Source organism: Equus przewalskii, chromosome 24 (assembly GCF_037783145.1).
Source record: "Equus przewalskii isolate Varuska chromosome 24, EquPr2, whole genome shotgun sequence".
NCBI classification, from domain to species: Eukaryota; Metazoa; Chordata; class Mammalia; order Perissodactyla; family Equidae; genus Equus; species Equus przewalskii.
This window is the reverse complement of record NC_091854.1, coordinates 22,763,879-22,791,068: the sequence shown is the minus strand read 5'-3', so window position 1 is coordinate 22,791,068 and position 27,190 is coordinate 22,763,879. Positions and strand designations below refer to the sequence as shown.

The following is a 27,190-nucleotide window of genomic DNA, read 5'->3' as shown; positions in this document are numbered from 1 at the left end:
TTTCTAAGGAATCATCCCTTTATTAGTTTTGATAAAGACTTTCAGCACAGAACACTGTTATGAAGCAACCATCAGGAGCTGTGCAAGAGAGGTAAGGCAAGTTCCACATAAAGACAAAATAGATAAACACAGTTTTTAATTCCCTGTAGACTTTATTGCAGGTTACCATGTTGTGAAAACAAAAGCAGATTAAAGATTGGCTCCTGAGCTAACAACTGTTGCCAATCTTCTTTCTTTTTCTTTTCCCCAAAGACCCCCAGTAAACAGTTGTATATTCTAGCTGTGAGTGCCTCTGGTTGTGCAAAAGCAGATCATTCTTAATGTATCAAATTTGTTTATATCATCCCCATCACACAGATAATTCTTTTTTTTTTTTAAGATTGGCATCTGCGCTAACATCTGTTGCCAATCTTTTTTTTCCTTCTTCTCCCCAAAGCCCCCAAGCACATAGTCGTATATCCTAATTGTAGGTCCTTCTAGTTCTATGTGGGACACTGCCACAGCATGGCTTGATGAGCGGCACTAGGTCTGCACCCAGGATCCGAACCAGCGAAACCCTGGGCTGCTGAAGCAGAGTGCGGGAACTTAACCACTCAGCCACAGGGCTGGCCCCCAAACAGATAATTCTAAATCTACTTTGAAAATTCAATCAATCAAGAAGTATCTATTTGGAGACTATGTACCTACTATCATATTATACCAACCATAAAGCTGCTGTCCTCACAGAATCTATGGATCACTGGTAATCAACCACTAACATAGTGAATGTTCTAAAATTGGGGGAAATATTGGAAAACTAACAAATTTCTCTGGACATTGTTTATCTTGCCCTTCCAAGACACTTGCAGATCTAGATGAGATTAGTTTGGAAAAGGGGTCTTGTTTAGTCTAGAAAATCTTCAGAGTCTAATACAGTTCTCGGCTAATTAGAGAGTAAAGAACCTTTATAAGGGGAAGCAGGCTTGGAAATCAAGCAGGCTTATTTTGAATTTGAATGTTTTACTTGAAGATGTGGAACTAACGATCAAGTATCAGTTAGGAATTTCTGTAATGCACCCCAATGCTATGATCACTGACATTCTACTTCCTCTTATGAAGACTTCTTGATTTGAGGTGAAAGGCTTAGAGAGTACTGCCAGCTATAAAATAACCTGTATCCAAAGCTTATGATCGCTAAAGATAAATCTTGTTTTTTAATACAAGAAACTCGCTGAATCAAATGAATGCTAAATAAAGCACAGATGGTGTACGTGAAACTGGGGTAAGAAACCTCTCATTACATAGGAAACACAAGAGAGAATTAATCATTATAAGAGAAGAATCATCTTTCCCTTAGCCCCACTGCTGTGAATGATATCTTCATGAGCTTGGACCACCTTCTCCAGTGGATACTGAGAACCTATGACAGGGCTCAACCAACCAACTTGCATCCCAGCTTGAAGGGCTGCTGCGTACTGCTGAAATTCCTCCTAAGTGAAAGAAAAAGGTTTTTTTGTAGAGGAATATATGACTTAATTTTCAGAAGCATTAAAAATTCTCAGAATCTAAGAGTTAGAGCATAAAGATTTCCTACAAATGTGTGGATTTTGTCAACTTGCCCAGAACTGCAGAAAAAGTAGTTTTCTATAAGGCAACCGTAACTCCAATTTGTCTGAGACGGTCTCAGTTCACAAAATACCTATTGTCCTGGAGTAATTACTAATAGTATCTCCTATCTCTCTCAAAAGTGTCCTGATTTGGAAAACAAATTATATTGTAGCCCGAGTTATCTTCTAGTGACTAATCCTTAACCCATTCGCGTAGTCAGATAACTATGTTTAACATTTACTTAAACTTTCAGTGTGCCTGACTAGGCAAATTATCTCAATGTTTAAGTTACCAAAATCAGAATCCCTTCTTTTCCTACCTTGGTTGATGAATAGAGAGAAACTCCAATTATCCTAGATTCCTTTACCATGGTGGCTCGTGGGATTATTTCAATGGGACCTCTGCTGCCAACAACCTATTAGGAAAAATAACACATCTATGGTTAAAGATTACTGCAAAATAGTGTTAAATTATGGTAAAATTGTCAAAGTGGTAAAAAAAATGAAATACTTACTATTACTCGTCCTCCACGTGACAGAAGATTCAAATCATTACGAAGATTTACATTAGCTAACATTTCAATAATCACATCAATTCCTTTTTCACCAACAGATTTCTATTTATATAAAAGAATGCAGAGCAAGATAAGAAAACAATTAAAAAACACTGTAAAATAGTTATCATAGTCCAATGTATTACAGAAATGTGTTTCAAATGATATAAAATGCTGTAGGTTTAAGACTAATAATTCAAATTTTAAAATGATCTATTTATAAAGTGTTGATGTAATTCTAAGGTATCAGCCACAACATCTAAAATGATAAACATTTGTACTAAATAAGTTGCTATAATGAAATAACATTTGTCTAGAATTTTTAGATGCTTAGACTCAACTTGACTATAAAATACTTTTTCCTCGGTTGAAAATTTTCTATCTTCAAAATCTATTTTCTTAGAAAACAAACAAGTTAAAAATCCAAAACCCCAACGGGGTTCCCATTTTTATTGAAAAACAAAAGAAAACCTCATTGGCTGTTCGGCGTTGCAAGATTTTTTGCCGGCATTCAGTTTCGTTCCCAGTGGTTTATAGACAGCTTGGCATACTACTTCTTTTCTTTTGGGCTCTCAGATGTTGGTTCCCAACATTCAAAACTAGTTCTTAAATAAGTTACACATATCTGCCTTATATTCATTTTATTTTAACAAAAAAAGGAATATCTATGTCAGGCACTGTGCTAGGTACTGGAAATTCAAAGATGGACATAGGGAGTTCAAAACAAAGCCAGGGAGAAAGATGGAAGATTCTACAGTCATAGCTGTAATGTAATGGGCTAAGTACTATGTTAGTCGAAATAAACCATAGGCTATAGAGAAAAAAAAAGTTACAACTCTGATCACCTGTAATGGTCAGAGAAAGCTCCACAGAGATGATGATGTGGGCAGCGAGTGATGAATAGGAGTTCCTTAAGCAAAAAGGAAGGAAGAGGAGCAAGGGGAAGCAGAGATGGTCTGGACAGAAGAAACAGAAAAGCAATGATGTAGGAACTGAGAGTACAAGGCGGGATTGGAAAGGAGCCCAGCAGAGCAGGAGTATGTAATTGGGGAGGCTGGGGGTGGGGAAGGAAGAGGTAGGAAGAGACCGTAAACTGGTACAAATTGTAAAAATACACTGAATGCCACGTTGAAGGATTTGGACTTTTTGGGGACAGGTATTAATTAATTTTTGCGTCAAGCACTGTTTTAGGCTCTGGAGGTGCAGCAGGGAACAAGGGACAAAAATTCCTATCCTCACGAAGCTCCCATTTTAGTTATTTCTGGAGGTATTTTTTTTTTTTTAAAGGTGAACCAAATAACTCTGGAGGCAGCAGAGAAGATAAAAGGGGATATAAGCTCAGTGATAACTAATAGTCAAGGCTGAGGAGATTGAGGACTAAACTCAGTCACATTGGTGAAGAGCATAGAGAAAAAGAGCTATATATGAAAGGCATGTGAGAGATGAAACTGATAGAATGAGGTGACCAAGTTCCTGGGTCGGGGGGAGAATGGTGATTAAAAGATAGAAATAAAAAATGAAACATGCGTTTCTGTCTTGGGTGACCAGATGAGTGATGATGTCTAGTAGGCTGATCAGGTCAGAGACAGCGTTGGAAATCCACAGTATACGGGTACTATCTGGAGCCATGGGCATATATCAGATTGATTGGGATGAAGGGCTAGCACCAGAGAAGATGAGAAACCAAGGGAAAAAACCTAAGGAACATCAACATTTAAGTAATACGAAGAGGAAGAGGACTGAAAATGAAGTCAGGGAAGTAAGAGGAGAACCAGTTTCCAGGAGATGTGGTCAGCGTCAACTGTTGCTGAAAACTCAAACAGGATGAGGACTAAGACAAGAACAGCAGACTGGTAAGAGGAGCTTAGCACCTCTAAGGAGCAGTGTAAGTAGTGAGGGTGGAAGTAAAAAGCAATGTGAGGTGATAGGAGGTAAGGAAGTGAAAGGATTAAGTACTCACTACTTTTTCAAGAAGTTTGGTGGTAAAGCAGAGGAGTGGGGTGAGATAAAAGGTTAAGAGAATGACGTGAAGAATGAGAGAGACTTAAGCAGAAGGAACCAACAGAAGAGATGGAAGCTACAAGACCTCATGGTCTTAAAATTACATTACTGCAAAACAAAAACATATTCTTAAAATAACTGGCCATTTTTTGCCTTTGTAAATACTCTTGGATAATGGCATCAGGAGTGAATACTCAATTAATTTTAGGTTTCCTAACATAATGAAGGAGTGCCTTTTCTCAGTTTTCTTGGCCTCATGATTTGGTGGTAATAAACAAACTCTCACTCATATTGTTCCTCAGTTTGTAATTACCTAGTTTACACAGTAATCAGCACCTGAAAAATTCTAATTCTTTCTCTACATAAGCAACTAGTTTGAGGATTAGCAAAGTAATCAGTGTTTAGTAAATTGCTACAACAGTACATATGGAGAACTTCAGAATCTTCTTGAATTCTCTTGCAGTAATGGAATATATGCAACAACTAACTAAAGCTGCCTCACCACTTTGGATAGGTAGTCATTATTCCTCCAAAGCATCCAGTTAATAATAAACGTTATTCCCTAGGCCAGACAGATCCAGTTTGTAATCTGTGGACACCTAACTTTCCATGGAAAATTTACACCAATACAAATTATATTAAGAACATATTATGGTTGCCAGAGGTGGGGGTTGGTGGGGTGGGCGAAATTGGTGAAGGGGGTGAAAAGGTACAAACTTCCAGTTATAAAATAAATAAGCCATGAGGATGTAATGTACAGCACGGTGACTATAGTTAATAATACTGTACTACATATTTGAAAGTTGCTAAGAGAGGAGATTTTAAAAGTTCTCATCACAAGAAAAAAAATTTGTAACTCTGTGGTGACAGATGTTAACTAGACTTACTATGGTAATTGTTTGACAGTATATACAGATGTCAAAAGAAAAGAAAGAACACCTCACAACTCCAAATACAAAGCTTTGGCTTTACTTAAAATGTGATTTGTATTAAGGAGTACCAATTTTTATAGCTATAAGACTCTAGAAAGGCTATATTTTATCTGATAAACATAAGACAGAAATGATAGTGAAGGTTTGAAAATTAGACATCTCTACCCTTTAAATTAATTAAAACTTTAAACACACATAGGCATAAAAAAACACATACGCATTAAAAAAAGGAGCAAAGAACTTTAAGAGAGTAGTTGATAAAAGAACTTACCAAAAAAATGCAAGTCTCCCAAGAAACAAAATTTTACTAGAAAATTGTAGAACAATTTTACCTGAATTTTATCAATATAATTAACTTCTCCGTGATTAAACACTTCATGGGCTCCATTTTGCAGAACAACTTTTTGTCCTTCCTCAGTACCAGCTGTGCCCAAAACCTTTAAGCCATAAGCTCTAGCAATTTGGCATGTTGCTAGTCCAACCTGAAGAACAAAACAAAATTAACACAGCAGTTTTTGATTCTTTGCATCCCTGCAAACATTTATTAAATACATATAGTGAACTCAAGGTGCTTCTAGGTCCTACCCTGTCCTCAAGGAACTTCGAGTCTAAATGAAGAAACGAGAACAGCACTGGCTAAGTTCTATGGAACATTTACAATGAATGTGTCAGGTACCAAACTAAAGCTTTCCTATGCACTGCTTTATTTCATCCTCAGAATGAGCCTGTGAAGTAGATACTACTATCATCCATATTCTAGAGATGAGAAAATTGAAGCTTATAAAATGTAAGTAACTTGTTCAGGTCACGGAGATGGAATCAGGGCCAATCCCAGAGCTGGACCAGATTGGACTGGAGATCCTGAGCTTTTAACCACTGCATGAAAGGGTTTACCTAGCATCTGCTTTGCACAAAGGGGGATGGGCTTAAAGATAATCCAAATATGCTGACTTCATACTTTAACTGCACATATAAAATACTATATAACAAATGTAAGACTGCTCTCATTTAAGTGGAAGAGACAAGTACATGGACAAATTAATTTATTTATCCATATATGATCATTGAGAGTTTACTATGTGCTAGACATGGTACTTCATGTAAGAAACCGACATTCTAAGGAAGGGGGAAGATAATAAACACACTAACAAATGAATGAATAAAGTAAATTCAGAAAATTAAAGGTGCCATGAAAAAAAACAGTCTATTGGGTTAGAAAGAGACAGGGAGAGGGTCTAGTTAGGTCGTCAGGAAAGGCCACTCGGAAGAGATGAGACCTGAATGAAGTGAGGGATGAGCCACAGGCAGGTGTGGGAAACCTCGTGGAGAATGTCGTGGGCAGAATGTTGTGGTGAACCTGGTGACGTGGGAATGAGCTTGGGGTGTTCAAAGGACAGAAAGAGGGTCAATGTGGCTTGAGGGCGGGGCACGTGGGAGACAGTGGAAGGTGAAGCCACAGGGACATAGAGATGCCAGGCACACAGACCCTTGGAGGTAAAGGCTTTGGAGTATACTGAAGAACTATGCAGAACTGCTGAAGAGCTTAAGCAGGAGGGTGATATGATCCGATTTAGGCTTTCAAAAGAACACTCCAATTATAGGAGAGGCAAAAAGAAAGGTGAGGGGAAAATGGGAATAGGAAGACTGGGTCTTCCTTAGAGGCTGAATGTGAGAGGTGAGGAAAAGAGAAAAATCAAGGATGTCTCCTAGGTCTATGGCCAGATTAACTGGGTAGATTACCGAGGCTAAGAAAGAGGGAGAATCAAGCCTGTGTCAGCATCACTTCCCTTTGAACACGCTGCGCTGCACACTGCTCACCTAACTGAAGACGTTCAGTAATCAGCTGAATACGGGCATGGAGCTGAAAGTTCAGAGTTGGAAATATGAATTTGAGATTCATCAGTTTATAGATGGTATTTAAGCCATGGGATCAGATGAAATCACTAGATCATCAGATAAATGTGCTTAAATGAGAAATGAAAGCAGTTAGGAATATAGGTAAAGGCCATTATTTAAATTGCAGTACTAGGAAATACATGTTTGGTTACATGTCAAACGAACGGTACAGGTATATTTAGAGCAGGGTTTCTCAAACTTGGCCCTTTGACATTTGGGGCTGGAATTCCTTGTTGTGGGGCTATCCTGTGAATAGAAGGATGGCTGGAAGCATGCCTGGCTTCCACCCACTAGATGCCAACCTCTACCCAGTCGTGACAACCGAAAAATGATGACAGAAACTAATTAAAATTGTAACAGAATCACAGACTCCCAGGCCTGAACCAGACCTTCAGGACCGTACGGCGTCTGGGGGTGATGAGCCTGAACTCAGCTGGGTGATGGCGGTGACCTGCTTGATTGAACCACAGCACACACACATGGACCTCACTGATGAGGGGAGAGACAGTCGATCCCATGAAATACAATCACTATGGGCTTAGCATGATTGATTTTTTTTCTACTTTAATTTTCGATTTAAAAAGAACTAGGCCTCTATTAAAACCACATTTTAAACTAAAGATTTAATGTAAATACATCTACTTATGCTCTAACCACTTTAAAGGGGCACTCAATAGCTATTTTAAAGACACTATTTATTCTATTCTTGTCAACAATTACGCTACTAATACTCCTTCAATAGATTATGTACCATTACGTGTCAAATATTTTGCTTCTATTTATTTTGCTGACACTAAAGTAGGGTACTCCCCACCAACATATCTGGATAATAGCTGTGTTCATAAATTTCACACCATTTTAAATACACAGAATAATCCCAAAGGAATTTGAATTAAATGAGGACAGAAAGTACAAACAGAAGCAAGACAAAACCCGGCGCTGTTTCCCCGTGATAGGGCAGGCAGCATTAGAAGCGCTGCACACACCGGGGCCGCCGGCCCACCCCTGCCAGCCGAGGATTTAACAAACTCAGCCAGCTCAGAGAACAGGGCGGATTTTGCCTTTAAAAAAAAGTCATGGTGAAGCAACGAGGCTTTCGACAAAAGGGTAAAGGGAATAAAAAGAGATTTTCTTTAAACTCTTCTCTCCCCTTCCTACTGAAATCTCTCCCTCTATACAGAGCACAAGGTTAGCTCTCTGAAAGCCAAAGAAATTTAAATAAATGCATGTGTTTGACAGATGTTTTCATTATTTAGGGTTAAAATTTAACCCCAAAATAGCCTCTTTGGTGAAGCTAAACAATGGGAGTTTATTCCAAGCTATGTCTTTCATATTTTCCCAAGCCCCATACAGACAATCTTGGTGTTTTTTAGTAAATAGTCTGATCTGCGAAATCCTTCAGAATTGATCTATTTGCGGTACAGAGGAAGCTGGGGGTGAAACCCTGTGATTCACCAATCTAAAGTAAGAGAAACACAACGGACTGAATTCTCTGTTTGTATTACCTGGCCACCTTTAGAGGTAAATTCACATTTTCAGAATGCCGCTCATTATTCCGGGGACAATGTGCCATTTGATAGGTTACTTCCTTCAATCTACTCTCCGGAATACACAGCGCTCTGAAAGGGTTAACCAGCTTCTCAAGGTGAGCCATCTAGCCCCAGGCCCTTTATTTTAAAAATTTGAAATCTTGTCTCCAAAATTTCTAAAGCCTCTCCATGCAGGATAGAGGTCATGTGGATTTCTTGTTAAATTCCAACCTCACAGCTCTAACTTTCCCCCTAAGCTCCTCAGAGGCAGACTGACAGCCTGTCTCTTGAAGAGGTTTCTGACAGCCCGGCACTGGGTGATTTCACTGAAGGGCTTATTTGATAAATTCTGAGTCCTCCCTCCCCAGCCCCTCCATTAGCATTTTAAGCCACGGGTTGCGGTGTTGAGGACACAGCCATATACTGTGCACTCCATGAATGTCATCAAAGCGCAGCAGGCAGGCAGTGGAAGGGAGAGGGAAGGACTAAGGATTCACGGTGTGGCTTTGCCGTGCTGTCTGGGGCGACACAGGTAAAGCCTTAATGAGCCTACTTTCCTTATCTAAGGGAATATGGAATTTATATTAACCTTCAAGGACTCTTTAAAATTCCAAATAAATATTCTTATAACATTTGCTACCTGAAGACAAAAACAAAGATGGGTTATCTTGTCCACACCCAACATAAGGGGGAAAACCTAATATATTACATTTTTGATGGGGTAACCTGTTTAATTTTATTAACCAAGAAATGCTAAACTAATGACAAGGAATCACCTTCAGAAGACACAATTTAAAGAAGCTTCACGACACAAAGGGAGAAAGCGCCCTTGACTACATTTATAAATTTGGCTTTTAAAACTGACTTGAAAGAAACAGAATATGAAACCCGCAAACATAAGCTCATTTAAAAATAAACTTAAAAAAAATACTTACTCCTCCACTGGCCCCGTGAACCAGAACACTTTCTCCAGCTTTCACCTGGGCACTGCAAAACAAAGCACAGGCTCATCGCCGGCCTTTGGAGCTAATTAAGTTCAGGTGTTTCTCACCATCCTTAAGGAAATTCTACCCTCAGTTCAGCTACCACTTACCCAAAGAGGAAACTCATCCTGATAGCAACCCAAGATATTCTCCAAACTCCATGGGCTCAAACAACGGTTCTTCAGAGTCACAGATAAAAAAGAAATTTCAATTCATTTATTCATTCGACACATGTTTACTGGGAGTCTGCTACGTGCCAGGCACTGTGCTGGGTGTCAGGGTCACATCAGGGTGGAACCCTCTAAGAGGCTGCAGTCCGTGCAGGTGTGTTCAGTGAAATTGCTGAACCAAGAGGCACTGGAGTCTCTCATTCCCACAGATTCCCACAGACAGCGTCTCAAAACAGGTTTATTATAGCCCAGTCTCACTCTGTGCTCCAGAGTAACACCCAAGTACACACAGCGGCTGGACTATTTAAAGAACATTTTTCCTTCTCCATGCCTCAAACACCAGGTTGCACAGCCTGTAAGCCCTCGGTTCAGAAAGCAAAGCTGAATCAGCAGTGGTAGGAGAGCAAGAAACACAGTAAATCCTGTCACAAAGGTTCCCTTGCACCCTCTAAGGGTGCTCTGGTGAAATGACATATTCTCTTTACTTCTGGTTCATACCACTACTTTTCTGTTCTACTGAAAACAAGACACTTGCAGCAAGACAGACAGGGGCTGCTTTATTACTCCAGACGGACCAGTGCTAATGTCACAAGCCAGCAGCTGCTGTGTGATCCAGATCTGCCTCTCAGGGCGGATGTCACTTTCTAGAACAACAGGGGTGGCCACCCTGTACAGACATCATGTTCAGTCTGGGCGTGAGAACACAGTAACCTGGAGTCCGGCTCGAGGCTGTGTGCCAACTGCTGACAAATGGCAATTATGAGCAGTAGACAAAGATTATTTCTCCAACACTCTGGGTTGGAGATAAGGACACTGAGGGCAGGGAGTTAAACTGAGGGTATGAAATGATAAACTGAGATAGCTGTCACCAAAGCACTTTACATTCTAAAAAGTATAATACAAATGTAAGGGAATAGGATAACTAAAGTTACTCTATGGGCTATGAAATACTTCCTAATGAATTTTTTTTTATCTTACAAACAACCCCTCAGACACTAAGAGCCCATTCTCCTAAACCCCTGGGCCTGGGGTGGGTGGAGAAAAAGGACTAACCCTTCCCAGATTCCCACTGCTAGGATCCTTCTATCCTTATGTAGAGTCACTGTGATGGTTAATTTTATGTACCAACTTGGCTGAGCCATGGTGCCAGACATGTGGTCAAACATTACTCTGGATGCTTCTGTGAAGGTGTTTTTTAGATAAGCTTAACACTGAATTGGTAGACTTTGAATAGCAGATGCCCTCCATAATGTGGATGGGCCTCATCCAATCACTGAAAGGCCTTCACAGAACAAAGACTGACTTCTCCCAAACAAGGAGGGATTCTGACAGCAGATTGCCTTTGGACTTGAACTGCAGCCCTTTGCTGGGCCTCCAGCCTGCTGGTCCACCCTATCAGATTTTAGACTCACCAAGCCTCCACAATCACATGAGCCAATTCCTCAAAAACTGCCCCGCCCCCGCCACCCCCATTCCCCTCCACATTCTCTTGGTTCTGTTTCTCTGAAGAACTCGGACTAATACAGTCACCTCCCCCTGAGGCTCATGGCAGGTGCTCCAACACACGGCCTGGCCTTCCATGCTGCTGTCCCCGACTCGCTTCTAGTCACTAAAGACTAGTACCTGGCACATAGGCCGTCTCTTCCACCTCAAATCCAGGCCCAATCAAGGAGATTTCAACATTCGCCTGGAGGAAAACCTTGCATCAGAATTCCTGAATTCTCCTCCACTTTAGCCACTCCCAGGGCTAAACCTGGTAACACCCCCGACCACTCTACCTGAGAAATATGAGACACTTAAATCAATATTATCACAGCAATCTCCTATCCTAATTCTGTAAACCCATATTTTCTAAAAACCTTGTCTTCAGCTTCAAGATTCACAGAGACTGCTGTCTCTCAGTTGCTCTATTTCTGCCCACTTGCTGCTCCTGGCCTCCCTTCCTTCCCCAGCCAGCCTGGACCCACTAGTAGATTGCCCCAACTTCTCTCTCTTTCTCTCCAGTGCTCTCATTTCCTTTGCACTAGTCTATTTTGCCACTAATATTCCTGACCTGGATTATTATTAAAATCTAACTTCCCTGATAATTTATCCAAATGGCTTAAGTCTATGAAAAAAAGAAATCACATGACCATGCATTTTGGTGCCCCTTCCGTTCTGATTCTCAAAAGGTCACTTATCTCCTATTTAACTATGAAAAGTGAAGGAATCACATCTGAGTTCCTTCAACATCCCATCCCCTCCCCACAAACTGTTCCGTAATTATACCATCTTTGCCTCTTCTAGGTTTAACGGATGCGCTGTCCTTTCGATATTTGAAGCCAATCTCTCTACCTGTGTCATAAGTCCTTTCCACCTTGCCTTATACAGGATCTTGTTCCATCTGCCACTCTGCCCTCTCTTCCAAACCTTCAATCTCTCCCTCTTTGCTAGATCCTTTCTCAGTCTTGTCCATCCTTAAAAAAACCCTTTTGTCTCCACACTTTCCTCAAATACTCTTCTACTCCCTCCTTTCTGCCTCCCCCATTTTTAAAAAGAATAGTCTCCATTCAAGGAATTGATTTCCTCTTTCTTCTTCAACCTACTCAATCAAGCTCCTGTCCCACCACTCTACTGAAATGATCTAACTAAAGTCACCAATGACCTCCTAATTGCTAAGCCCAACTGTCATTTTATTCACTGCTGTATTTGACAGCTAGCTTCCCTTCTTGGTAGCAATACCAGCCTCCACCCCTAACACTATCAATGCTGATTGAGCACTTACCCTGCGCTGGGCTCTGTATTAAGAGGTTTACATGTGTTACCTCACTTCATTCTCACCACACCCCTATGAGGAAGGTGCTGTTAGTTTTTCAATCAGTAAGCTGCAGATGAGACAGGGAAGAACCTTGACCAGGGTCTTCTAGCTAGTAGCAGGGGAAGACAGTATTCTAACCCAAGTCTTCCTGTCTTCAAAGCCCATGAGCTTAACAGACGTTTAATGGACACCATGACCTCTAGACTCTCTTGGCCTTGGGATACACTCTCTTTGGTTCTTTTAGGACTCTGACCTCTATGTCTGACCATACTCTTAAATGTTGATATTCACTAAGGTTCTATTCTCACTCCGCTGTTCTTCTCATTCCCTGAGGGATTTCAATCACTTTTATCTCGTCAACTCTCACCCACATGCTGATATCCCCAAATTTATATCCCTAGCCTTCAAGTGTCAGACTTTCATCCACCAGGCTGCTGGACTTCTCCATTATGACATCCATGTCGGTTTCAAGTCCAAAACTGAACTCAGCTTCCCTTTAAAAGTTTTTCCTCCTTTTCTTTGTCACAGTTAGACATGACTCGAGCTAGAAAGCTGGAAGTATTCTTAAGCTCTCCTCTCCCTCATTCTTCACATGCAAACAGTCGCCCAATAGTCCTGATTTTACCCCCTAATAGTTGTCCCTTCCCCTCTACCTTTTCTCGCATGACCCTTGCTCTGGCCCCTAAGAATTTGGCCTAGAGGACACTACCATAAGATCCTTCCATCTCTTTCTCCATTCCTGTCATCAAATCCATCCTTTACACAGCAGATAAGTGATCTCATTAAAACACAAACATGACACTATCACTCTCCTGAATAAAGCATTTCATGACCGCCAATCCCTCACAGAACAATGTGTGAGCTCTATAATCTAGCTTTTGAGAATCTGAAATCTACCTATTTGATGATGACAGCTAACATTGATTGAGAGATTACTATGTCCAACCTTACTCTTTGCCACTCTTTGCCTCAAAATCTTCTATCCAACAAAACCAAATTGCTACAGCTCTCCCCAGATGCCATGATGTTTTTCCCCACACACCAGGCTACTCCTATTGTCTAGAATGCTCTCTCCCCTCCCAGCTACTCTTCCCCCAGCAATTCCTAATTCTGATCCTTTTCAAATACCTAAGGAATTTGATTAAAATATAGGTTCTCATATCCCAGCCATGGAAACTGACCAGTGGGTCTAGGGTGGGGCCCTATACTACATTTTCAAATTGCAGCAATTAGTTTCCACGGCTGGATAATGAGATTTTTTAAACCATAGCTTTAAAATAATCTAAGTTTTACACCTTTTCAGGAAGCTCTACCTCATCACCAGGGCACATCCCTTGTGATCTCATAAATCCCTACAGACATCTCTATCACTGTCCTTTTCACACTGTATGTAAATAGTATTCCTATGTATATCTCCCTAACTAGACTATGAGGATCTTGGAGACAAAGACAGTGTTTTGCTCTTCTTTGTATCCCCAGTGATTAGAATAATCTCCCAAATTAGCACAGCTTGTACACCATAAAAGCTTAATGGTAACTAATTGGTAACCAAAAATGATAGATAGATGGATGGACGGATGTTAGGAAGGAAGGCAATTAGTAGTGCCCTCTTTGGTGTGGGCTATATAATCACCTGTGGAACAGAGCTCGGTACGCAGTAAAATATGGGATACCGATGGCGGCTCCTTGTTTAAAGTCCAGTCTCCCTGGCAGCGTGTACACAGTGTGATCTGCTGCAAGAGCATACTCTGCATAGCCCCCGGAGAGCGTGCCGGTAGTGAAAACTCTGTCACCTTTCTGGGAAAAGCAATAAATTCATAAATGCACCAGGGATTAAAAATGTCAAAATGGGTACAATCTTTTATAATGCAGCCTTTTTAACAAGAAGTATTCATATATTGTTTTCTACATCTTAAAGTCTTATAAAAATAACCTTAAAGTACTGAACATTTTTAAATGTTTTATTAATGGGAACCGGTGAGAAGAAAAATTAAGAGAAATAGGAAAAGACGCAAGAGAACCCCTAGAATGAATAACTAGGCTTTACTGAGAGGTCATTGTGCTAGGCCCTGCATTAAGACTCTTCTGAGTAACATTTAATTTGATCTTCACAACAGCCTATGAGATAAAAACTTTTATCATCCCCATTTGAGACTAATCCCACTATACAGGTAAGGGAATTGAGGCAAAAAGAAGTTCAGTAACTTGCTCAGGTCAAGCAGTCAGTAAATGGCAGTTAATACAAATCGTTTTTTGCCTAAAATACTACAGAGAAGAAAAAAATAAAATGTAAAGTTTCTTCCACACACTAAATACCTGTTCTAAATCCTTTCCATAGATTTCCTCAACCAGCATTTCCCTCACTTTGCATGCATATACCAAAAAGCAGGAAACTCCTCCCGGATCCCAACAGCAGGATAAGCCAGGATAGGTGTCTTCACTTGTCAGGGCACCACAAACACAGCAAACTCTCCATAAACATCTGCCAGGGCCTCTCTATTGAACAGCAGATGTGTAACGGAAGGTGAGGTGAGGCACTGTGCGAGCGTGACAGGCCTGCCCAGTAGGACCGGCATGCTAGGAAATCAGCCTGCCCGCTGCAGACACCTGCCCTAACTTCTCTTTCTTGAAAGAAAATGTAAATATTCCTTGGAATAAGCAAAACATTAAGGCAGTAACTCTCAGCATTCTTGAATTTGTCCTATTATAAAGAGATCTGAAAAAGTAACAGCACTGTGGAGTAGGGGATTGACAAACAAGATTCAAAGGCATCGAGGAGTCAAAGGTAAGCATCAGTGCTCAACAGCGTTGCCTGCAAATGGTCAAGAATGACTGTGTTGAGATTAATCCTGTTTTTACAGCTTCAAAACATCTTGCATTGATTTCAATACAACCCAAACATTCACTAAGAATCCACTATATGGGAAGCATTGCTTCAAGCTCTGTGAGGATTATTAATAGCAAAACATGCTCCTTAATCTCAAGCAGCTTAAACTCTAGGAAGAGAGAGAAGAAAGGGATAGAAGGAATTACAAAGCAGGGCAAACATGATGAGCCATCAAAGATAAGTATAAGAAAAAGAAAGGAATGATTTCTCAGTTGAGGGAATCAAGAATAGCTTCACTGAGAAGCTCATATTTGAGGTCGGTCTGGAAGGATAGGACAAGATTTTGAAAAGCATAACTGGGAAGAGTCATTAGAGGTGAAGGAGACAAAGTAAAGGAATAGTGACAGGAACAGATGCTGAGAAATCGCCAGCATTCATCCCCAATGAGTAAGTGGTCCGATGTATGGAATATAATAGCTTCAGGAGGTAAAATGAAAAGAAATTAAAGCTAGGGTGTAAAATCCCTTGAATCCGTGTTTATAAGTTTCAGTTTAATCCTGCCAAGCAGAAGAAGCAGTATGAACAAAGACACAGAGATGAAAGAGCATGGGATGTGCAGGGAAGAACCAAACTCATTACTAAAGAATAAACTACAGGGCGAGAAGGAATGGGAGATAAGAATGGAAAGGTGGGAGAGAGAGCATGAAACAATCTTCCTTCAAAACATAAGCAGTTTCAACAATACCCTGAAATCTACAAGGAATTAATGCAAGAATTAAAACAGAGGTATAAAACAATCAGAATTACATTTCAGAAAATTACTCCTTAGAAAGCAAGGATAGATTCAAGAGGGGCGGGGGGGGGGGGGGTAAATTAAGCATCTGTTACAGAAATCCAGGTAAGGGACTAGGTAAAATAACCTGAATGAAACTACAGGCAGTGGGATTAGAAAGAGGAGAGAGAAAAGGGTTTTAGTAAGGGGAAAGCTGAGTGAGGGAGAGTAAAGGAGTAAGTCAAACCCCAGAAGTCACCAAGACAGTCACAAGAGAGAGGAGCAGATCTGATGGGAGATAAGCCAAGCTCGGTTTTAGACACGGAGTAAGGGGTTCCTGGAGGCTGACAGTGTGGATCCCATTCTCTCCAACAACTTTCCGTGATGACGGAAATGTTCTACATCAGTTCTGTCCAATACAGGACCCTCCAGACGCATGGGGCTATTAAGCATTTGAAATGTTGCTAGTGTGACTGAGGCAGTGACTTGTTTATTTTAATTTAATTTGAATTTTAAATAGCCACATGTGGCTAGTGGCTACTGTATTGGACAGGACAGGTCTAGAGCTTAGTAGAAAATTCTAAGCTAAAGACATCATGCGTGATAAGAAGAAGGTAACAATACAAAGAGCAGATGTCTAAGTAGGGACTGAGAGCCTTGGGCAACACTAAGATTTGAGGAGCACCCAGAGAAAAAGAGGCTTGAGAAAGAATGTCCGGAGAGGAAGCAGGGAGGAAAGCAGGAGACAATGGTGTCACAGAAGCTGAAGGAAAAGTTTTTTTAAGAAAAAGTAAGTGGCTGAGAGTGTCAGATGTCACAGAGAAGTCAAGAGAGATAATGACATAAAAGGGCCCATTAACTCCAGCAATATAGAGGCCATTAGTGACATTAGCAAGAATCCAAGAATCATTCCAGTGAAGCGATGGGGGCAAAAGCCAGATTGCCACAGGCTGAGGAGTGGAAAGTGTAGGAATCCGCCTCTCTTCCTGTGCAGGGCAGCATTAATCTCAGTCTCAGTCCAATTTTGGTATATGTGCTGCCAAAGTTGAGGAGGTCAAGGAATTATGAGGAAAGATGCTAGACCATGAATATGCTATCTACGTTTTCTAAGTCTTTTGGCATATAAATAACAAAAGCCCTCACTATAACATTGTCATTGACTCAGTCCCCTTGGTCTGAGTCAGAGCTCTAAAACTGCATAGTGATCTTGCATTTTCTTCATTTTCACGTCTTCAAAAGATTTAGCCTTCCTTTTATTCTGTGAAGCTAAATTTAGAGAAGGAATTAAAGATTACATTGGCTTGTGTGTTATCAAGAGTTAGGAAATAATTTAATTTCCTTGCTTGTTTTCTTTCCTTACGTATTTCCGTTAAATCAAAAGGATCATAGTTCAATTCTGTGGGGATGTGAAGATCCAGAAATCACCCAGCACTTATTCCCAACAATGCAAACAAGCAAGGCCTGTGGATAAAGGTAATTTCTTTCTTGACTAGAGGAGTCCCCCAAGTGGTAGAAATTGTGTAATGGGGCCTTTTAAAGACTTAAATACAGATACATTTTAAAGCTACATTAAAATGTTTTAAGAAAAAATATTAAGCCAAAATAGAAATAACTAAAAATGTAATACCTTGAAAGCAGATACATTATCTCCAACAGCTTCTACCACCCCAGCCACATCTGAACCAGGAGTATAGGGTAAGACTGGTTTTATATTGTGAGTGCCAGAGCGAATATATGTCTCGACTGGGTTGACACCACATGCGTGGACTTTGATTAGAACCTGCAATAACAATGTATTTAAGTTCACATAGAGCATTTAGGTATTCATTTAGCATTATGCTAGAACTGTACTGATTATGGGAGCTATAAAAATGGAGGAAAAAACCTTGCCTTCAGTTAGCTCGCATTCCAGTTTTGCAAACCAACAAATAAACGAAAAGATGTGACAGAATGGTTTATGTGCTATTAAAAACATTTTGGGCAAACAGTGGTGGAAATATTTGAGGGGATGTGTAGCAGAGACCACTATGTGCTCATCAAACCTATTTCCTCCTGCTCTTCGGTACATAGGAAGAATATTATTTCTTGGCTTCCCTCACAGTTATGAGTAGCCATATGTTTAAGTTCTAGCCAACGGAACATGAGCAAGAGTGATGAGAGCCACTTTCAGGCCTGGCCCATAAAGACCTTCCTAGGCAATCCACACTGTGCTCACTCCCTTTCACAGTGACCTCAGAGGACAGGTGTTGAAGGTGGCAGGGCCACATGATGGAATATGCCCAAGTCCCCAAATCCCTGTTGGAGGAAAGCTACCCACCAACATTTTAGAATTTTGGAATTTAGTGCATGAGAAATAATTTTCTATTGTTGAGCCACTGAGATTTTGAGGTTACATCTACTATAAGAGCTAATTTTACCTTAATTAATACCAAATGATTACTTCTGCTATCAGAGTAAGGGAAAGCCTTACAAAAGAAGTGCTATTTGAACCATGCCTTAAAGGATGAGTAGGAATTCTTCTGGAATGGGAGAAAAAGGCTATTTCAGGTCAAAGGAATAGTATGTGCAAAAACAGAAGCAATGAAAGAGCTTCTTGGGGAAACCAGATAAAGCTCGATGCGGTCACAGCACGGTCTATCGAGAAGGAGTGATAGAAATAAATCTATAAAGATAGGTTATGGCCAAACTGTAAAAATTCTCCTAAGGTTTGCTAAGGAAATTAGATTTGGGAGTCATGGAAGGTACAGTAATGAAAATACATAATTTTTATTGAAAAAGTCACCGGAAATGATTTAACTCTACATTTAAATTCTTTTAAATCATATGCTAAAAAGCACGTATGCAGAAGAAAATTGCTTTCCTACCACGCACAAAATAAAAATCATGAAAGTTTGTAAAAGAATAACTTGTTCAAAATGACTTATGACTTCATTCAGAAAAATTCAATTATTGCACTGTGTAGATTCCTCAAAAATTTTCTCATAACAGGATGTTACTCCTTTTCATACCTCTACTCCACTAATTATTAGAATTAAGTTCTCTCTGTCAGAGCTCGTAGATACAAACAGCATAAACTTTGCCCTAATTCAGTGTCTTCACAAATGTGAGTCTGCTTCTTTTGAACATTAACTTGATGTGCTAGAGACTCACACTCAGGGTAACTATTGCCTGTTTTTAAGTAATTATTTCCACCTGATGGTCCTTTGGAACTGGTACTGCAACATCCGACAGGAGTTTCAGCACTTCTGGTCCACCAAATTCGAAAACTCTAACAGCTCTCATCAACTTCTGTCCAGTTGCCATGGTGATCTAGAAACTAAAAAAAAAAAATTCATGTATTGTCCTATTGTATCTAGGCTCTCACTATGTTTTTTCCCCTGGAGGGGGCAGATCAAACAACTTTTCAAACAACAATTTAAATCATGAGCCTACCACTGATCTCATTTCAAGTTTAAGGACCTTTCATCTTACAAATCCTTCAGCTCACAAAGCAAAATACTTCATATTACTTCCTGTAGGGACTCGGCCTGCCACGAGGGAATCAAACATGCAAACAAAAATGTCTGGATAGACATAGCATGATACTTAGGTTCCCTTTTGTGTAAGCTTGGGCTCCAACATCTTGGAAATTTTAGGAGCTAATGTAAGTTTTATTAACATGAGATAAATAGAAAAAAATAAAGAATATAATAAGCACATTTACCTGCCACCCAGCTTTAACAAATCTTAACATTTTAAAAACTTAACACGTTATAGACATAACTGAAGCCTCCTGTACCCATCCCCAACCCCATTTCTGTGCCACCCTTTTAATGAGGCGGTATTAACATCGACCCCATGCTCGTCATTCCCACCACCTCACGTGGACACAGGAGTAAACGATACGTGCTATTGTTCTGCATGTTTTTCAACTTTACTTAGATTGGCTCGTACTGCACTTAATTCTGCAACTTGCTTTTTCCTTTCAGCATTAAGTTTTTGGGATTTTAATCAACGTGGAAGCACTTGGCTTTAGGAAGTTCATTCATTTTAACAAAGGAGGAAAAGCATTAAGAACTAAAAACACGACTTTCAAAATATTGTATGTCAACTATACTTCAATAAAAATAAAGAAAATAAAAACACTGCTTTGTATGTGATCTTTTGTAAATTACAAGGGTAATTCACAGTTAACCTTTCTGTCCTACCACTGTTAATATTGAAATGAAAAGAAACTCAGAGTAAAATAAACTCAAAGAAAAGGTAAAGGACATTTGTACATAAAATTAGACAACTTGGGAAATCTTCCATACCTACAGAGATGTAATGAAAGGGTTTTGACTATCTTCATAATTTTATTTGTGCATTATCAAAATTTCTTGAAATTACCCACATCAAGTATTGTTAGACTCTGCCACCACCTAGAACATCTTTGCTAACTTCTGGAACAATCATATGCATCAACCACAAGCAGCTGAAACGTCAGAAAGAGCTGCAGAAACTAGGACTTGAGATGAAAGAACTCAGACTTTTACTGTATTGAAGTTCGACACAGGGCTACTCAGAACAGAGCCCATGCTAACTCCTAAGTGTTGTCCCACGCACGGGGGAATCAAGGGCATTTTGATGGTGTTACTAATGAAAAGTTCTTGACATAATTAATCGGAAGTTGTGTCATTTTAAAACCCTGTATTTAAAATAATTTAATATAGTATGTAGCACAGAGGAGAGTAAATTTTCCATTGCTAAAACGTTGTTTAGCAATGAGATATCCCAAAGGCCAGTCCTCTAATAAAAGGGGACAGAAGCAGGCGGAAGGCATAAACCTAACCGCCTGTGGAGGAGCTGGGCAGGCCCTGGGTGTGGAAGACCCATGCAGAGAGCCGGGACTGAGAAGGGCAGCTCACTCCACACCTACCCAACGTCTCATTGCTGCATTTCTGTCTGGGTCTTCACTCAAGCTGGTATTTCTTAGACAATAAAGTGAAAAATGAAGAAAAATGAAACAAAAAGAAAAGGTTGCCCAGATCAGAGTTTTCCATTCTGGAAATAAGAACACAGCTGCTTATTTTTTTCCTTCTTGTCTTTGACAAGGTGTTATGGAAAGAGTGTAGGCCTTGGAATCTGACGGCTCTCAGTATGAATCCCAGCTCTATCATCATTTACTAGACACATTGCCTTGGGCAAGGTAGTCGACTTTTTGAGCCTCTTCAGCTGAAAACTGGGCTCCCACTCAGGGTTACTGTGCTGGAGACATGACAGATCACGCACAGAACCTGGTACATGTTTACTCCTATATATAGTAGATATCAGTATTCCTGGCCCATCTATTTTCTCCTTCCCAATTTCTTATTAATTAAAATGTTCCAAATTCTATTATTCTATAATCATCTTTGATTGAATATAACACTATTTCAGGCCTCTGGTTGTAAAAAGTCCTTAGCCTCAAAGTATTTGCAGTCTAGAGAATCATTTAAAAAAAACATTACTACAAAACACTGGTTGTTATTCATTCATTCATTCATTGTTTTGTTGAACCTTAGCTGTAAGCGAGGCACTGTCCTAAACTCAAGAACCCAAGGGGCAACGTGAAAGTGCCCAGCCCCTCCCCTAGCTGCTGCTCACTCTGGGCCCTCATTCTCTCACACACGTACACACATGCCATGGAAGATTCGTAGCTCTTTATCCACTTTCAACATCTACCTACTTCCTACCTATTTCTTTCTTTCAAACACTCGCATCTATCTTTTCACCAACAGACATCACTATTATCCTCAAAAAACTGTAGAGATAATAAAACCAAAATTAAAGGACTTGGGTTCTAGCTCTGCTTCTGTGTGACCCTGGTGAGTCTCTTGACCTCTTGGAATGTTAGGTCAAAAGGAACAACAAAAAGAAAAAACACAACACACTAATAGTAATTATGACTCTTAAACCCCTGCAATACCTGATTTCTTCTAAAAAGCACATCTTTGACATCCATTGATATAATTATTTTTACAACATGTAGAGAAGCAAGTTACTAAAACCACCATTTAATTGTATGCAGAAATGGGAATAAAACGCCATCTATTTTATGGAGGAGAAAACATTCCAAGAGGTTAAGAGACTCAGCAGGGTCACAAAGAAGCAGAGCTAGAACCCAAGTCCTTTAAAAAAGGAAACAAGCCCAAAATGGAGTCACTTGCCTCACGACAGCAAAACAAGACTTCATATCTAACCTAATTGCAGTTTCAGCCTGTCCCGGGAATGTGACCTTTAACCAGCTAATCTGGAATCACCTGGGCAGCACTAGAGTGGTGATCCACATCATAGACCCTTGTGCTCCCCCCAGTGGAAGGTAACGTTGTCTGAAACAATCCACTGTTTGTTAGAAACTTCCTTTTTCTGCCCCCTTCTGCCTATAAAAGCCTTCCATTTTGTACAGCTCCTGGGAGCTCTTTTCAATTTGCTAAATGGGATGCTGCCCAGTTCATGAATCGTTGAATAAAGCCAATTAGATCTTCAAATTTACTCAGTTGAATTTTGTTTTTTAACAACCTTAAGTGTTGTTAGATGATTTTTTTCTCTTACTGTACCACCCTTTTCATCTCACCCTTTTAAATGCTGGCATGGAGGACCCTTAATTTCTTAGAGATATACTTTATAATGATGATAGTGAGACAGACTGAGCCAGAAATATGAAATTCAACTAACCTGCAAGGAGGATTACATATTTTATGATTAAGGCATCTGCTTACAGTTTGAAATTTCTCAAATGCTCATAAAATAGGGCAAAATTCTATTAGGAAAACTAACAATTTCCTTATCTATAAAATGGGGCCAATACTCCCTAGCATAGGATCCTTGTGAAAATTAACCACCACAGCACATGGTGAGTGTTTCACAGCATACCTGGCTGCACTATTACTCAAAGGAAATCATTTGCAGTCAGCAGGCTTGTCATATTGCTTGCGGTTTTTTTTTTTTTTAAAGATTGGCACCTGAGCTAACATCTTTCGCCAATCTCATTTTCCTTCTTTTTCTTCTCCCCAAAGCACCCTAGTACATGGTTGTATATTCTAGTTGTAGGTCCTTCTAGTTGTGGCATGTGGGACATCACCTTAGCATGGCTTGATGAGCGGTGCCATGTTCACGCCGAGGATCCAAACGGGCGAAATCCTGGGCCGTCAAAGTGGAATACGCAAACTTAACCACCTGGCTACAGGGCCGTGCCCTGCTTGTGTTTTTTAATTAAACGATACTTAAACAGGTTTTTCTATCTATCAATTATAAACTTTAAAAAATTATTTAGAGTACTCCTTGGTTTAATATTTGGTTTTACTTTTCACCTATGAAAGACTGCCAACCATACTTTACAAATCCAGAAAATACAGAGTTGAAAATTCATCCTCAGTGATCTTTTCCATGCTAAGCTTGAATCCATCTAGTTTAAATGAAAATTAAAGGAATATGAAAAATGTTAGAAATACATTTTAACACAGAAGGAACAGACCAATTCACAAAGCCAGAGCAAAGCCACATTATGAGAGGAAAGCAGAAGTAAAATTAAATAAGAATTTCTGGCAAGAAATAAAAACTTGGAAAAACCACTAATTAAAAATGTGCTGCTGTTGATCAAGAATGACTCACGTAAACATTTATTATTCTTAACCCAGAAAAAATTAAAAAATTAAAACTGGCCAAAGAAAAGTCTCTTCCTGGCTCGGTGACTTTGTCAGGTGACTTCACTGGTCTGGATCTCAGTGTTCACTTCTGATAAGAGGGGGTGGAGGAGGAGGAGTTGAACAGAAAATTCCAACCCACTGCCCCCAGGTCCTCTGATGAAAAGATTGGATGGAATGGGGCAGGCTGCTCGCCAGTGTTGGCGGGGGGCAGGCTCGGTGGGATTTGCTGCCCCTAACCAGACACTCGCGGGGCGTCCCAGCGGCTTCAGTGGGAATCACAAGCCATTTCCACTAGCTGCGCACAAACAGTCCAAAGGTTAGCCTTCAGATGGTTCAATCATCAATCTCAGCGACCGGGGAAGGTGCATAAGTCCCCAAGATGTGTTAACAGAGTTTTGTAATTTTTTCCTTTGAAGATTATTCTAGGTAGGGGCCACGGGGGAAAAAAGTCAAAAAAATAAAACCCTACACATTTCTTTCCAAAAGTAAGAAGGCACCCCTGATGGCAAAGCAGGAGGAGGGCCGGGCGCAAAGAGCTCTGGGAAGCCCACAGCTTGGGGAGCCGCGGAGGAGCAACCCCGTCGCCCGGCGGGGCGCTGCGGTCGCCGTCCACGGCCGCCTTCACCATAGGGAAATCGGGGGGCGGGCGCGGGACGCCCCGCGCTGAACAGCCGGGGCTGGGCGCTCAAGACCAGCACGTCAAACTACCCCGCAGCTCTACGGCTGAAGAACTTGCAGCCCCTGGAGGGACGGGATTCGGGCGAGAGTCCGAAATTCACTGGTTCTCCGGCAGGACAAGAGCGCAGCCAAAATCAGCTCGGTTCCCTAGGGACGAGCGGCGAGGAGGACCGTTGCCTGAACAACTATGGGGACTTTTCCAACTACTTACCTGGTTCTAGAGTGGGGAATCAAAACCTGCGAGGCTTCTCCGGATTCTACAGAAAAGAGGGGCGGGCCTGGCCCGCTTCACCGTTTGCTGGCTCCGCCCCGCCCCGCCCCCAGAAGACGACGGGAGACTCTCCCGAGTTCGGAACGACGAGTAAGTTTGGACCTTTTCGGCCACCACTCCCTTCAATATGGCTGCCCCCAGGGAAAGGCGAGAGAGAACGTGAAAGCACAGACTCTATATCCCTCATCGCATGGATCGTAGCGCAGAGTTCAGAAGATGGAAGGCGCAGTGTCTGAGCAAAGCGGACCTCAGCCGGAAGGGCAGTGTGGACGAGGATGTGGTAGAGCTTGTGCAGCTCCTGAATGGGCGAGAAGAGTTTTTCACTACCAGTTCCTGTGCTGGCCGCATCATCCTCCTGGACGGGGTGAGGCCCCTTTGTCCCCTGCCCGCACCTGGCCTGTAGCGTACAACACCAGGAGCCCTGTGCCCACCCAGTGCAACACCCCCTCAGTCCAGCCTTCCCGTGGGTGGTCTCGGATTCTTTATCTTTGAAACTTAGAGGGCGAATTGGATCCGTGATTCTAAAACTTTAATGTGTCTATTAATCACCTGGGGAGTCTTAAAATACAGATTCTGATTCTGTAGGTCTGGGGTGGAGTCTGATACTTTTCATTTCTAACAAGCCCTCAAGTGATGCCTAAATTGCTGGCCTGGGAATGATCTTGAGTTGCAAGGGTTAGAGAATTTGATTTTCTGAATACTAAGGAAACAAAGACTTCCCAGCCTGGAGAAGCTGGAGTGTCCTCTTCAACCGCTCTATCAGGTCATCCTAACTTCATACTTGATTGAACGTCGCCAGGGTTAAGGAGTTCACTGCCTCCTAGTGGCCCACTCCATCATTACAGTTTCGGTAATTCTCACATTACATTGAGTACAATAGTACTATGTAGTCTGAGAGAGTGGCGGACCCCTCAGGCTTTGGAGTGATATTACTTAGATTCTAAACCAGTTATGGGAATTATTGGCGTGTGACTTTAGGAAAGTTATCTACACTCAGCCCCTTCCTGTTCCATGAACTGAGGATAATAAAGAGTGTCTGCTTCGTGGGAATTTTGTGTAGAAGAAATGGGATAATTTGTTTGAAACATTTAGCATCGTGCCTGGCCCATATGAAGTGCAGTGTAAAAGTTAGCTTTGTGTTAATTTTAGTATTCCGATTGAGTCCAGAGCATGAAAAACAGCACACTCAGACTCATTCTTTAGATCCCTCACTGATCATCTTCCAGTCTCCCAGGTTAGCAGGGCCTGTTCATTTTTATTTTGCTTCCATTGCCTCCTGAGCACTGGCACTCTTGCTTGGCTTGCTCTCTCTCTTCCCCGTTTCTGCTGTCCTATCTTACCTGGATTTCTGTGGTGGCTTCCTAACAGGTCACTGAACTACCAGTCTTCCTACCCCAAATCTTGTTACACACTGTTAACATATTCACCTTTCTAAACCACAGCTCTGTGCTGCATGTCACTTATCTATGCTGAAATCTTTTATTACACATTTTTCATCATCAGAAAATCCAAATCCCTACTCTGGTATATCTTTCAACCCTATTATCTGCTATTTCTCTTCATTTTTATCTATTTACTGAAACTAAACTATTCTTTTTTTCATCTTATATTACCTCCCTTTGATCATGTTTGTCTTTCCTGAAATGTTTTCCCTATCTCTGCATATCTGAGACATGGCTCCCTAAATTCCCGTCTCCCACCTGAACACAGACACACACATCCACTTGGAAGGAATGTATGCTTCTTCTGAACTGCCTTAGGACTTTTTCTGAACCTCTTTTCATTTTATGTATCTCATACCTTGTATTGTATTTATTTTCACTTTGCGTTATTTCAGGAAGGATTTGGAGCAACTTACAAAAGGACAGTACAAGAAGAAAAATAAAAAGTGGGAAAGTCTGGATAAAGGGAGTATAGATAAGATAAAGCCAGTCATGATGTCACTTCTCAAAACATGCCATGAGATTCTGTAAATTTGCTAAAGGTGGGACACACATTTGGCTCTAAGATTTAGAGTGGTCAGCATCAGATCAGATACATAAGTCACTGGGGTCATTCTGTTAAAACAAACCGGTTATTTAAGACAAGCACAGCTCTTCCCCATTCCAAGTCCAGAGAGAAAAATTTCCTGTAGACTCACTGTATAAATAGTTACTTTGTAGAAGTACAGTGATTTAAAAGTCATGTGCATTCCTGCATCCTCTTTCTAGTGTCCTTGAGGGTAAGATCTGTTTATACCCAAAGTACCTAATAGAACTTTGCAAACAAACATTTTTCTAGCTAATAAGCAAAAAATTTAGTGTTAAAATATTTACTTTCTTTAAACTTTTCCCTTTCAGTCCCAGTTCTGCCCTTTGTGACTACATATAAAGTCTAATCCAGAGGTCACAAATTTCTACTGTAAAGATCAGGATGTCTTAAAGGATGGGAACGTTGGAGGTGTCAGTAAAAAGTGGTGGGTCTTGAGCCAGCCCTGATGGCTTAGCATTTAAAGTTGGGTGCACTCTGCTTTGGCAGCCCAGGTTCAGTTCCTGGCTGTACAACCACA

At 40.8% G+C, this 27,190-nt stretch overlaps 2 protein-coding genes across 5 annotated transcripts in view; one reads left to right on the top strand and one right to left on the bottom strand.

Moving 5' to 3' along the window:
- Positions 1 to 24,730, bottom strand: CRYZ (crystallin zeta). Its single transcript, XM_008525039.2, has 9 exons — positions 24,583 to 24,730; positions 19,240 to 19,363; positions 17,675 to 17,827; positions 14,082 to 14,245; positions 9,434 to 9,485; positions 5,406 to 5,555; positions 2,102 to 2,203; positions 1,907 to 2,002; positions 1 to 1,469 (listed from the first exon to the last, which is right to left on the bottom strand). Exons 2-9 carry the CDS (start codon positions 19,348 to 19,350, stop codon positions 1,308 to 1,310), a joined length of 990 nt encoding a protein of 329 aa, XP_008523261.1. The 5' UTR covers positions 19,351 to 19,363; positions 24,583 to 24,730; the 3' UTR covers positions 1 to 1,307.
- Positions 24,234 to 27,190, top strand: part of TYW3 (tRNA-yW synthesizing protein 3 homolog) — a 17,204-nt gene continuing 14,247 nt past the window's right edge. For 2 of the 4 annotated variants that reach the window (XR_545633.2, XR_011532413.1), the window contains exon 1: positions 24,235 to 25,006. Coding sequence is in view for 2 of the 4 variants with exons in the window: in XM_008525038.2 (XP_008523260.1) it covers positions 24,833 to 25,006 (174 nt within the window). In the remaining 2 variants the exon portion in view is untranslated. Of the gene's footprint in view, positions 25,007 to 27,190 lie in introns of all 4 variants that reach the window. The other 2 variants (XM_008525038.2, XM_070592124.1) reach the window with 2 other exon arrangements.

What these genes read in the sequence shown, in the direction of transcription:
- CRYZ (XM_008525039.2), bottom strand. Translation starts at nt 19,350, where the DNA reads ATGGCAACTGGACAGAAGTTGATGAGAGCTGTTAGAGTTTTCGAATTT. An exon ending in ATAATGTATCTGCTTTCAAG is followed by an intron (nt 14,246 to 17,674) that starts GTATTACATTTT and finishes TGCTTTTCCCAG; the next exon opens with AAAGGTGACAGAGTTTTCAC. An exon ending in TACCGAGCTCTGTTCCACAG is followed by an intron (nt 9,486 to 14,081) that starts GTGATTATATAG and finishes TTTGTTTTGCAG; the next exon opens with TGCCCAGGTGAAAGCTGGAG.